Raw genomic sequence first — 14,827 nt, 5'->3', positions numbered from 1 at the left:
ATTAAAGTGGTGTAGAGAAAGACTTCACTGGTTTGTAGAAGACTGGGCCAAAGTCATTTTCAGCAACAAATCCAATTTTGAGGTGATAAATCGCAAGCCAAGATTAATCATCAAGAGGCTGGTGAAAAGTTCAAAGAATGTTTTTGTGTACCAAGGATACAAGGCAGAGGAGGATCAGTTGGAATATGAGATGCTTCTCCCATAAAGGAACAGGGTCATACAGCATTTATAACGGCAGAATTAACCAGTACAACTACAAAGAGATCCTCGAAAGTAAACTTTTGCCAACAGCCAGAGCTTTTTACGGAAGACGACAACAATGGATTTTTCAGCATAATGGCGCTATGGCTTACACTGCAATAGCCAGTGTTGTGCAATTACAGCAGGTGTTAGAAAAGCTTTGAAAAGAATTTCCAAGAGAATTATGCATCTGACTAGTTGCCTAGATGTGTTCGTGCATGTGTGAAAGCTTGTGGTACGCCTACAAAATACTAAAATGCACCCTGATTCTATATTTTTGCTCTGTTTTTTTTTTTCTTTTTAACAGTTGTATATATTTCTCATAAAAAAGATATATATATATATATATATATATATATATATATATTATATATATATATATATATATCTTCTATAGTCTATTTAGATAAGCATTTGCTCACTTGTTTTGCTTATTTTTATAGCATACCCCGTTTTTAGAAAAAGAAGAAAAAAATGAAGAATAATGAAAGAAAAGATTGCTGCCTCATGCCAAACCCTTAGTCGATATAGCAGCACTCCACTGCGAATCAGGCTATTTGTCAGTCGATGTATGTACTGAAGCCCCCGGCAGCAGGCTATTTTAGTGTGACGTCATAGTGCTCATCTAAACAAGCAATCTAATTTTTATATATATATATATATATATATATATATATATATATATATATATATATATATATATATATAATCTTAGATCAAAACAAAGTGTTAGAAAAATTTACAAGCATCTCAAAATGGCTGAAATTTGGCCTTTTCAGGCAAATGGAAAATATAGTTTTAAACATAGTTTAGTTCTAAACTGCGATAAGTTGATTTATTTTACTGCATTTGGTATATTTTAGCAATTTTCAGATTTTTTTTTCAAAGTTAAAGAGGTTATAATTTTTCTCTAATATGATACAAGTTAATAAAAACCATTTTTTTAAAGAGAGAACTATTCAGGAAATAGTTCTAGAAAAAATGAGACACTTGTTAGAGTGAAAAAAAAGTTATAAGGTTCTAAAGTAGTTGACCGTTTGTAAATCAAGACCACTGTGTCCTGTTCATAAGGCTGTAATTTATAAACCTTTTTAAACTTTGAAGTCTGAAATTTCAAATTTAAGCTATCTACATAATGCACATAGTATGTAAAAATCAGGAAAATCAGGGGTAATGTCCCACAGGCCATTGGTTGAAATATAATGAACTGATATATATATATATATATGTATATATATATATATATATATATATATATATATATATATATATATATATATATATATATATATATATATATATATATATATAAACACACACACACACACACACACACACACACACACACACACACACACACACACACACACACACACACACACACACACACACATGCAAACACACACATGCAAACACCTATGTATATAACATTTTTGGTTAAATTGATATAAAACATATTAATGTATTATACATAAGTCATTATGTAAATAGTTCTAAGTTAAAGTGAACATGTATTGTTAAATTTTTGTTTACTTTCTAATAGCATAAGAGTAACAATTTATAAAACTTTAAACCATACGATCTCAAATATTTTCAAAATGCTAGTTAAATAACTTAATCACAAATATCTTACTAGATATGTAAATATTAATTATATTGATGCCACCAATTTTTCTATCACACAAGACATGATGGCCCCCAAACATGAAGTAAAGCAATGATGAACGACATCAAAACGCTTGCAAAAATAAATAATTTCAAATCAGAACTAAAGGAAAGAATTTTTAATTATTGAAACTTGAAAAATCTATATTCATGAAATGATCTACAAAATATTATATTGTGTATTATCTTAATATATGCAAAGGTTTAAGTTCTTCAAAAACTCTATTGTTTAAATATATTTTTTCATTATATATAAACAAATGTTTTTCCTAAAATTTTTAAATTCTTTTGATTATCTTTTTTAACAAATGTTTAAGAATTTTAAAAAATGGTTTAAAAAATGTTTGAAAAAAGTTTTAAAGATTTATATTGCTGTCATATTTAATTGTGTTTCAATTTTATTTAGTTACTAAGGATTCTAGAACTGCATTGAAAATAACAATATTGGATAATTAATATAATAATTTTTTGGCACATTTTTTTAATATAAGTTATTTTTATAAATAATAATTTATTATTTATAGTAAGTTTTTATTTTAGTCTAACATATATGCCAGTGTCCTAATGATAATTTTTTTAATTCAACTTTTTTTTTTTTTTTAAACTTGTTTGACTTTGATAAAAATAGTGATAACAATAAATAAAACTTAATAATATAAAGTAAAGTAAAAAACATTTAATATGTTAAAACATTTATATAGTTAAACATATTAAACATTTGTATAGTTAAACAAGGTGTTAGCCAGGAAAAAATTTATACAGCGTTTTAGTGATATTGGGAATTTAGGTGTGGATAATAAGAAAGCAAGACAAATCATGACGGTTCCCTAACTCAAATTTATAGAAGCAAATTAAGGTTAAAATAAGTAGAAAATTTTGACATTTTTTAAATATCTTTGAAATAATTTTTTTTTGGTGGGTAATATTTATCTCAGGATTATTTCTATATTTTATAAATGTTTAATTCTAATTATTCAACGTGTTTCATTCTGAGCAATCTTTTTTTTCATACTTTCAGGTCTTTTTTAACAACTTTTTAATCAATAAAAACACAATATATTGTATATAAAGTTTTAAAATATTCAAGTTTTTAAATATTTAAGTATTTTAAAACTAAAAGTTTTGAAATAATAGGAAAAAAATTTTGAGCTTTTTTACATAGATATTTGTATTTTTGTTCATCTAATTTTATATTATAATTTTTATCATTAAATGTATTTTTTTTGTAAGTTTTAGATAAATTTATAGTGATTTAAAATCAAATCAAATATGGTTTTTTAAGGCTGTAAAACGTCAGCAATAAGTATAAGAACTTGCAATATCCATATGAGTTAGTTTAGATAAACAACAAGAGCATTTAAAGGGCAGAGTGAGATTCGTTTACAGCATTAGGGCAGCAAGTAAATTTAATTGGCGCATTTAAATATCTAATATACTAGGTGTTTAAATAAATAAAATATTTAAATATAAAAATTAGTTTTTTGTTATACTCAAATAAAAAATTTGCATAAATTTTGTATTTGTAAATTTAAAAAAAGTTTTTTTTGTCTTTATATTGTTCTGAAGATAATTAAATATATATAAAAAGTTATATTTATCTTCTTTTATGTTTTACCCAAATATAATATAAATGATTCGTTTCATATCAAGTTTCATATTTGATTTTTTTTGTTTGTTTTTCTAGTATATCTTAACAGCAAATTTAGTTAACTGAAAGTATTTTTAATTCATTTATTATCAAAACATTAATATCTTTTTTTTTCTTTTTTCTTTTTTTTATTTCTGATTCATTCCCAACAAGGCTGCAAGCAACCAGTATCAAGTTGGGAGTTACTAGAAAAAAAAGAAAAGAATTATAGAGTAAGGAAATGGTTGACAGAAGACTTGAAAAATTGTAGGTTGTATTATTAGAGCATGCAGAGACAGATACAGTAAAAGAATGAGACTTAATGACGAGTCAAGCGAGAATGAGTTTTAGTTAATGGAACTCCTTGATAGCTCCTTTTTTTTGATGATAGCTCCTTTTTCAGCAACCATGATAGTATTTATAGAAAAGAGAAAGAGACCAAACTTTACAAAGATGAAAAAGAGGCTCAAGCTTAGCAGATAGAGCGGGTCCAACTATGTTTACAATGCATTTTTGGACCTTATCAAGAAGAGAAAAAACATCATTAGAAGAACCAGCCCAAATATGACAAGCAGTATTACATACAGGGGCGAATAAGAGATTTGTAAAGGTAGAGAATGGAATCAGGAGTAATAAAATGGCGAAAACAATAAAGAGAGGCAACCTTGGCAGATGCTAATTAAAAAAATCATGATCAAAAAAATCAATACAGTTTTTGATCAGAGTGAGGTAATCGAAAACTTTATTGATTGTCTTGCAGTCAGTAAAAATAATTGGAGAACTCAGAATGTTTTCCGGAGTTTTTGAAGATTGGAACAACAGATGCCATTTTCCATCATGTAGGAAAACAAGAGTTTTTGAGAACAAATTTCTAAGACTATGACAGGAATGTTGTCTGGACAACAAGTCATAGAAGAGTTTAATTGAGATATGATGAACAGTAGAAGCTGCAGTGATTTGAATGTCTAACAATGGGTTAACCTGTTTAATTGTAAAGAAAGGAAGAGAATGGCGAGTCGAGTTTGAAAGATTGAATGGTAATCTTACCCTTGTTAATGACCCTGTTGAAGATTTTGAAGACTTTTTTAAATTGAGTTCTTGCAATAGTAAATATTCTTTTGAAAAGATGAAAAAAATGATTACGATTAGATATAGCACCTGCATGAGAAGGTGAAAATTATAGAGTAGAATGAGGCTGGACTTGAAACTGATGAGAAGAAATAATAGGGTGAGTCTGAAAAAGAAGTATGAGATAAAAGATTTGAAGAGATCATTGCATGATCAAAAAAACCCAAGGGAGAAAAATGAGAAACCAAACACAAGCTAGGGTTAGAGACTAGACATAAATCAAGGAGTGAAGATTAATGATTAGGGTTTCAGGAAAACTAATTGCAAAGTTAACTATCTGAGTAAGAGATGGAGAAATACAGAAGTTATAGGCTTTAGGGCCAGCAGGCTTAGCGGTGTTAGAGCCAAGTCATTCTGTGCGATCAACATTAAAGTCACCAATAACAACAATATTTCCAGAGGGGTAAAGAGAGAGGTCATGGTCAAGTTGATTAGAAATTACATTTAAAAAAGTGCAGTCTAGTGAAGAAGGAGAACGATAAAGAACAAAGAAAAAGATGATAGAGTTAAATGGTGCTAAAGGGAAGCACATAAATGAATGGTTAAAGGATTCGAATCTTATTTATAAGTATATTATTTATTAATGTGCAAAGATTTTTGTAACTTTTCTAACTTAAGATAAACAGTAAAAATGTAAATAAAGACTTTTTGAATAATAAGAATAAATAAAAATTTTGAACATATTGAAAAATCAAGAGAAAAACTGACGTCAATTTAAAAAAATGTTTTTTTAAAAACTTTTGAATGAATGATCTTGGTTGTTAATGACATTAAAAAATTAATCAACTTAAATTATTTCCTTGTGTGGCGATGTAAGTTAAATTATTTCCTTGTGTTGGCGTTGTATTATTTCGTTGTGTGGCGAGTAAATAAATTAAAATGATTAATTTTTAATTAATTAAAGATCTGTACTAATTATGTTTTCTACATGTCTAGCACAAGACTTTTACTATAAGCCTGATATAGGTTTTTTTTACTATGGTTTTTTGAACCTTTTAAATCAATTTAGAATTCCGCATTATATGCGGTGCCATCAGGCTGGCCAACACCCTGTTAAAATAACTTTATTAATGAATATATTTTTTTTCAATACATTAGTTTATAATAATATACATTTATTTACATTAATTGTCATTGTATTTAAAAATTATTAAATTTAATGTAGTTTTTTTTTTTTAAAGGTGTTCTCATAATATTTGTTATGATATTAAAAACCAGTTATTAAAATTAGTGTTATAATAAAAAGTTATTAAAATCAGTAGCCAAAAAATCTTTCCCATAGTTTCTTCAAATATCTTGGAATCAGAATTGACTCAAATCTTTTTCCTCTCATCTTATTGACTTAGCAGTAAAACTGTGTACATCAAATGGGATGCTAGCCAAAATTTGCCATTATGTCAAATATGAAACTCAACTCAATATATACTATGCAATTTACGAATCGCATCTCAGATATGTATGTAAGGTTTGGGGACAAACTCACTAAGTTTTTTAAGATTATTTAACCTGCAAAGCAAGGCTTTAAAAATAATATAATTTCAACAAAATTGTTCTGAAAACCTTTACTTTCTATCCAAATTAATATTATTATTGCTATTGTTATTGTTATTATTATATGTGATGTAAGTAATATTATATTATTATTGTTTTACATTTGTCTGTAATATTTGCCAATATTATTATTGTAATAACTATTATTTATCATATATTATATATCATATATATTTAATATATATGACATATATATTAATATATTATTTATCATATATTATATAAAACAACAATAAAACAAACTGCAAAGTTGTTTTAACAGTTTGTTAATATATATGTCATATATATTTAATATATATGTCATATATATTTAATATATATGACATATATATTAATATATTATTTATCATATATATATTATATATAACTATTGCTATTATCACTATTTTCATTTTTTTCCGGCAGTTATTAAGGTGCTACCAGAAGTCCTTATGACCTTATCTCAGAGCACCTCAAGAGCATTTAACTAGGAAGTTCCTACCTTCCTTCCCAATGTCTCTTATTGGGCTGGAGCCGGCATCGAACCTATGATCTCTTGGTTCTGAACCAGAACTCTAGCCACTGCGTCACGGCTACAGTAAATCTATATTATCTAATAGTATTATTGTTGTTATTATAAATTTTCTCGTTAAATTTACTTTAATACTGTTATTATATGATTGCAATTATTATCCAATTGGTGTTTATATCCATGAAATGTAGTGACAACTTTTTATTTCGGAATGTGTATTTTTCTTATTGTTATATTACATAAATAACAATAATGTATTAAAAAGAAAAATGATCTCAAAAGATTTTTACTTTTTCTGTTTGGTTTGCACCAAAAAATGTTTGTACAAATTGTAAGTGCAACCATCATTATACATTTAAATAGCCTGCCAAAAATGCTTCCAAAGTTCCATATTTAATTCAATTGTTGATTCACGTATAAAAAGATTTTTCTAATATACTAGTTTGAATTCAGACACGTTCAAATCAAAATACCCTTGATTTTGGAAACCAGATTAATTTTACACTTGGCAAAATGGCAGACAGATCCAAAACATTATTTTTTGATCAATTGCTTGGAGAATTTAAAATGGAACATAATTTAGGTAGCCATTTTTTTTTAAATAGTCACTAAGATAAGATGTTATATGAGTCCTTGATATTTTCCATTTAAACATTGTTTTAATGTTGCTTGTTTTCAACCTATTCAAATATTTTATATACAGAGTTGGTAGCATGCTTTTTTTATATCATAATTTTAAATTTTGTGTGACTGTATTACCATTAGTATTTCAACCTGACAATACTTGAATTTTTCTTTAAATTAGATCTTTTTTTGGTTCCCACTCCAGGAAAAACCTTTTCAACATGAAGACTTTACTAGACATGTTGGTTTATTATGAAATTTTTTTCTGTAATCATTTAAGTGAATCAGAGCAAAACTCTTTTCACTCTTTGCACTCTTCTAATGTCCTTCATCTTTAATCCACATCCTTCATCTTTAATCCACATCCTTCATCTTTGATCCACATTCTTCATCTTTTATCTACATCCCTTATTTTTGATCCTGCCTATAAAATTTGACAACTATGGATTTTACTCTTCTTTTTTTAAAGAAGTTTTGACTTATTCTGAGTGTTTGATGGATAAAGAAATAAAATCATCAACAGAAAAAGAGATGGATGATGCTATATCAGGAAACACATGGTAAAACATTTTATGATTATTACCATTTCCTTCATCTTGTAGAATTACACACAGATCATCTTCATTAAGTTTCATACATTACGTCAAGAGATTTTATTACCTAATGACATTTTGCATAAATAACAAAAGACTTTATTTAAGTGATGTATTTATTTAGAAGTGGTATTTTAATAAATGAATTCAAATATTAATATTTTATTATATCAAGAATTGTGCAAATAAATGTGTATTACCTATAAATTTATAATGAATAAATTTTTCTAAAAATTTGTACATGTCATTTATAGCATAACAGCATTATGCTAATAATGACATGTGCAAATTTTCTGAAAATTTTTTAGTTATATCAAAAAAGTTAAGCTTATCATTTAAATTTATTACCTTAAATGTCAGACAACCAAATATTAATAATGAATCAGCAGATGAAGAAAAAATATGATGATGAAAAGGTTAAGAAAATCTTTTTTTTTTTTAGTCTTTTGTCATGTGCTGGCTGCATTTCGGTATGGACGAGAAGATTTAGATGTTCTTGGTTTAACTTTTAGGAAAGATCTTTTTCTTGTATGTTTTTTTTTTTTTTAATAACGACTTTTTTAAATTAAAAATTTATATTTTTTTTATTAAAAAATGTTTCAAATGTTTGTAAAAAAAGTTATACAAGATTTTTATATAAAAATGTATTTTTAAGTTCTAAAAGTAAATTTTAATTTAATGTGTTTACACATTATAAATATTTATGTTTATAAATAAATTTCATTTAATTTGAAATATGATTGGGTAAGATGATTCAGTAAAGAGTTATAAAAAGTTATAAAATTTTAACCTTAAAGTTTCTACTGCATCTATAAAAATTATTTAATGATTTCTACTGTTTGAAAAGCAAGAAAAAAATTTATTAAATGATTTCTACTGCATATGTTTAAAGGGCAAGAAAGATCTTTATTAAATGATTCCTACTGCATATGTTTAAAGGGCAAAGAAGTGTTATATTAAATGGTTCCTACTTTATATGTTTGAAGGGCAAGGTTTTTATTCATATATAAGAAAATCAAGAACCAAGGAAGCTATAAATTTAATAATATTATAAGTTTTTATTAAGGATGTTTAGGAGGTGTTACAGGTTCAATTTTATTATTAAGTAATTTTGGCCCTACAAGTTAATTAACAGGTTCATTTGCTTGTTTATTTATATATTTATTATATATTTTGTTTATTTATATATTTATTATATATTTAAGGCTTTTGCGCTACAACTTGTATTGTAAAAAAATTGAAACAAAAATCATTAAGAGTTCATAGAGACAAAAAAAATTTTGAATGATACTTTTAGAAATAAAAGAAACATGTTTGATAATATATATTTTTTGAATTATCAAAAGAAACATGTTTGACTTTATAGTATATTTTTTTTTAATTATCAAAAGATGATAAAAATATTCATTGATATTAAAAATACTCATTGATATTAAAAATACTCATTGATATTAATAGATAAAAATAGAAAGAAGATTTTTTGAAAGTTTGAAATGTTAAATTGTTTAAATAGGAACACTATATTAATATTGTATCAACTGTTAAGACTTATGTTAAGTTACTGATAAGATAAGTTTATGTTACTTGTTTATGTTATTGTGATTTTATACCACATATATTGTGGTTTTATTTATATAATTGTAATTTGTTTAATCTTCTTGAGTTAAACATTTTAGGTCTTTGTTATATGCTTGTTTGGTATCTTTTTATTAGAGCAAATTCAAAATAATTTGATTGGTGCTTGTGGCTTGAAAAATTCAATGTGTACCTTATAATAATTTTGATGAATTCTCAGAAATTTCACACTTAAAAAAAAAGTTGACAAGTATTCACTTGTTAACTTAAAAATGGTATCTTTCCTAAATCATTAATATAATAGAACTTTATTTTCTTCTATATGTAGTTTAATGTATCTTTTGTTATAAAATATTTGAAGATGAAATATAATAATCAATTATTATAAATAAAAAACCCATAGAAGTCCTTGCGGTCTTATCACATAGCATCTTGGAAAAGCATTTAACTAGGAAGTTTACGCCTCCTTTTTGGACCAACAAAAGAGGCGTGAAAAAAAAAGTACTAAACTTATTTGATATCACTCTCCACTCTCGTTCTAGACTTATCTCGTTCTAGAATTCTTGATCCTGCGGACTAATGAAATTTTAAGTAAAATTAATTTTTTCATTTAAAGTTTTTAAATTTTTTTTTTCATTTAAATTTTTTCATTTAAAGTTTTTAAGTTGGTGTTTTCACCAACTGAAATAAAATATAGAGAAAAAAAAATTTGGTTCAAGTCGAATTCTGTTTTTATAAGTTAAATATGCCTAAATTTCTTTTTTTTTGCTTGTTTTTTGAAAAAAATAAAAATTTTAAACAAAACTAGAAAAATGTAAATTTTTTTCTAATTTAGTTTTTATAGAATATTTTTACTTTTGGACAATTTATATTAGAGAAACAAAAACTAACGATGCCATTACAAAAAGTATTTAAATATTTAAAGTGTTTATGATTTAAATAAAGTTTTCCTCCTCACTTGCACTATCTTCTAAATGTTATATTGGTACTGTAGATAAATTTATGTTTGATTATCAGGAATGACTCCCACTATACATTGGGTATTATGGGCATTACTGCAGTTTCTATTCAGTTAAATTTATTATTATTCTTTTAATTTAAATTTTTTTTAAATTTTTAATGTTAAATGACTAAAATTTTCTTTTTTTAATAGTTTTCTTTTTAAAATGAATTAAAGTGAAAAAAAACTTGTTTATGGAAAAAATTTATAGATGTTTTATTTTGATATTGCTATTGATAAAATAACAAATTTAAATAAAATGGTATTGCGTTTTTCATATTTTATTAAAAACTTCTTGTTAAAATAATTTTTACTTAGAATAAATAGGTCTAATTTGAGCCCTGGTTTATTTTTAGATCAGATGGTTTAAGAGGAATATCTTCATTTTTATTTGGTTTATAAAATTGGATGAATTTAGTTTTTTTAACTATGGAAAAATTAAAGAATAAAAATTGCAATACAAACAAAGCTAATACAAAAAGGAAACCCTACCACATTTTCAACTTTTTTTTATGACACAGCAAGCTAATCAACTATGCTACTGTGACACAGCAAGCTAATCAACTATGCTACTGTGACACAGCAAGCTAATCAACTATGCTACTGTGACACAGCAAGCTAATCAACGCTGATAAATAATTAGTTGCTTAAAAATAGTATTATATAGTATAAAATTTATAATATAACATAGCAAACTAGTAAAATAGATAATGTGTGTAATTGTATTTGAACACTGTAGTAATACAGTAGACTAAATACAGTGTCTTTTAAAATTCAGTGATATGAATATAAAATGTGCTGAAAACCATAGCAGATAAATTTTAAAATGTTAATTAAAATTAAGTAGTGGATGTATGATAGTTCCCCATCCTCAGGAACGTATAAAGTTTTTGGAAACCCAAGATCTGCACTGAAGCCACTTGTCAAGAGTATGTCTTTGCAACATGTCTTATTGCCTTTATATTAATGTTTTTTTTTTTTTTTTTTTATTATTTTTAGGTGCCCCAAGAAGTCCTAACGGTCTTGTCACAGAGCACCGCGGAAGTGCGTTTAACCAGGAAGTTCACGCCTCCTTCCTTACCGCGACGCGAAAATATGCCCAAAGCTCTTTTCGAACCTGGATCTCCTGCTTATAAAGCAAGCGTTCTAACCACTGCGCCACGGCCACGCCATGTTACATTACATTATAGTCCATATTATTAATATTATTATTAATATATTAATATTGGATTTTTGATTTTAGGATTTTTATGAATAAAATTATTAATTTATTTTAATGATGTTGGTATTAAGGTTTACGAAAAAATAATTATAGTAAATATTTGTTTTGTTTTGAGACTATTTAGGTTATGAAACATAACATTTAAATCTGAAATTGATTATTTAGGCAAAAAAACAAGTTTATCCACCTGAGTTGGTTGAAAATAAACCTGAGGAACTTACAAGATTGCAAGAGAGATTAATAAAAAAGTTGGGAAAAAATGCTTTTCCATTTAAATTTCAGGTAATTTTTTTGTTTAATTTTGTAAACTTTAGTTTTAAAAACTGTTTATAAATCAGATCATTACAAATCAACATTTGTAGTTCAGTTATTTGATTATTTTAAAATGCTTGTAGAAGTTTAGAATAAATTAAACAGCTTTCACAAAAATCTTTTGCTATTTATTCTTTGTCATAGTTATAAAATCCTTACAACCTGATATAGTTATTTTTTGTTTTAAAAAATTTTTATTTATCTAAATATAGAAAATGTACTGCAAATAGAATAATATTGATTATCAATTATTTATAAACAATCAATTTTTGTTATATATTATATACATTATATATATTGTAACTGCAATATATTCTAATAGAGTTTTTATATAAGCTTTAATAAACTCCTTTATAAACTTTGTTTTTATTTATACTAATATATATATATATATATATATATATATATATATATATATATATATATATATATATATATATATATAATATTTTTATTGTTTTCACTTCATTAGTTTTTTGTAAATCTTCTATTCTAAACAATTTTTATTATTTTTTTCTTTTTTCTATTTTTCAGCTTTTTGCCGTTAAAAAAATACTTCTTCCATTTGCGATGTCATTGCAAAGTATAAATTATATTTATATATATATATATATATATATATATATATATATATATATATATTATATATATATATATATATATATATGAATAGATATAGTAGATATATATATATATATATATATATATATATATATATATATATATATATATATATATATATATATATATATATATATATAGATATAGATATAGATATAGATATAGATATATTTATATAATTTATACTTTGCAATGACATCACAAATGGAAGAAGTATTTTTTTAACGGCAAAAAGCTGAAAAATAGAAAAAAAAAAAAAAATTGTTTACAATAGAAGATTTACAAAAAACTGATGAAGTGAAAACAATAAAAATATTAAAGAATATAAATTGAAGAAAAATATTAAATAAACAGAACAACTAAAAGAAAGAAAAAATGTTCTTGAGATATTTGAAAATAAAAAACTTTATTAAGTTATTAAAAGGAAACAAAAAAAACAATTTTTAAGTTTTAATAATTTCTTGTTTGCATTGTTTATATTGTCGTGTATTTCTATTTTTGTTTATACTGTCGTGTAGTTTTGTGTATCGTTTATATTAATGTATTCATATGTGTATTGCTTATATTGTTGTGCTTTTTTTTGTGTGTGGTGTTGTTGCTAATTATTTTTATTATTGTTGCTTTTTACATTTGTTGTTATTATTCAAGTGATTTCATACTTTTTTGTCTCATATTTAAATATATTTTTTTGTTTTATTTTTTATTTTCTATCACCCTATTTAAATTTTATATATATTTTTTTAAAATTGTTTAAAATAAAATATATATTTTTTAATACACAATATCTTTATAGTTGCAATTTTAACTTAAAATCTAAAATACGACTTAATCAAAGTGAAAATAATAGATACACGCTTATTTAAAACTTAAATTAAATTTTTTTAACAAACAGTATTAAAAATTTGTTTGTTTAAATATGAATTAAATATGAAAAACATTTTTATAAGTATCAAACTCATTCAAGTCTTAATTACAAAAGTTTTTTTTTTATAATTACTTGCTTTCTTGCTTGAAGTTATTTTTAAGTTGCTTGAATAAATATCAGAAAAACAATTGTTGCTAACGATGTTGTTAAACTTAAAAAACTATTACTAAAAAGTAATCAATTTTAATTTATCTATGAGCTTTTTTATTTAAATATCAAAAAATGCCTACCATATCCGTTTTTAGACAATTTTATATATATATGCTTATATATATATGCATATATATATATATATATATATATATATATATATATATATATATATATATATATATATATATATATATATGTATATGTATATATGTATATATATATATCGTTGGAGATATATGGAGAAATCCGCGTAACTAGCATTGGCTACTATATTTAGATATTAACAATTTTAACGCCAAATATCTATTGTTAACATTGCAAAAAACATGAATAATACTCTTTATACTAAAATGAACCCAAAATCTGTTGAAATAAAAAAATGTGTAAAGTTTTAAACTTCTCCAGTAAAAAACTGTACTGTAGATACGAGGTATTATCCAATGCTAGTTATGCAGTTTTGCACTATCCCCGATGATATATAGAGTAAAAGCAAGTCAAACCGATCATACTATTTTTTTGATCACTGATCGAAAAATTTAAATAAAACCAGAACTGATAGGAGTATTTAAAAAATAAAAACACCAGAAGAAAGAGAATCATCTCTTCTATTTAAATGTGTCAAAAAAAAATCCAAGTCATTTTTCAGTCATTTTATTTTTATAAAAGTTTAAAAGAGTCGTAAAAATTTGCTTTTTTCTTTCATTTGCTATCGTAATAATTTGTGAACCATAATTTGTTTAAAAATAATTTTACCTCTATCTTGTAGAAAATTTAATTTCAATACCGATTACATAATTTTTTTTCATTTATAGTTAAAAATTAGACAAAAAAGTAAGAAAAATTAATATTAAATTTTTTCTGGTAAAACCGATCATTCACATATTTACTTTAATATTAAATTAGTATTAAATTTTTTCTGGTAAAACCCATCATTCACATAATTCCTTTATTAAGTAGTATGTGAATTTTTAAATTAGGTACCTAGGTGAATTAAATTATTGGATTTTCTCATGTGTTAGTTCCGGGTTCTTCCTATATAAAGTTATTTTACAAAAATGACTCAATCATATTTATTAATTA

The 14,827-nt window shown here is 24.4% G+C and overlaps 1 protein-coding gene across 1 annotated transcript in view; it reads left to right on the top strand.

Moving 5' to 3' along the window:
• LOC100199531 (beta-arrestin-1) overlaps window positions 1-14,827 on the top strand; it is a 52,798-nt gene that overhangs the window by 16,784 nt on the left and 21,187 nt on the right. Inside the window, exons 4-5 of the mRNA XM_065788138.1 lie at window positions 8,382-8,467; window positions 11,902-12,018. Coding sequence (XP_065644210.1) covers window positions 8,382-8,467; window positions 11,902-12,018 — 203 coding nt within the window. The remainder of the gene's footprint in view (window positions 1-8,381; window positions 8,468-11,901; window positions 12,019-14,827) is intronic.

This window comes from Hydra vulgaris, chromosome 01, assembly GCF_038396675.1.
Source record: "Hydra vulgaris chromosome 01, alternate assembly HydraT2T_AEP".
Taxonomy (NCBI): domain Eukaryota; kingdom Metazoa; phylum Cnidaria; class Hydrozoa; order Anthoathecata; family Hydridae; genus Hydra; species Hydra vulgaris.
This window is presented reverse-complemented; position numbering and strand designations above follow the sequence as displayed.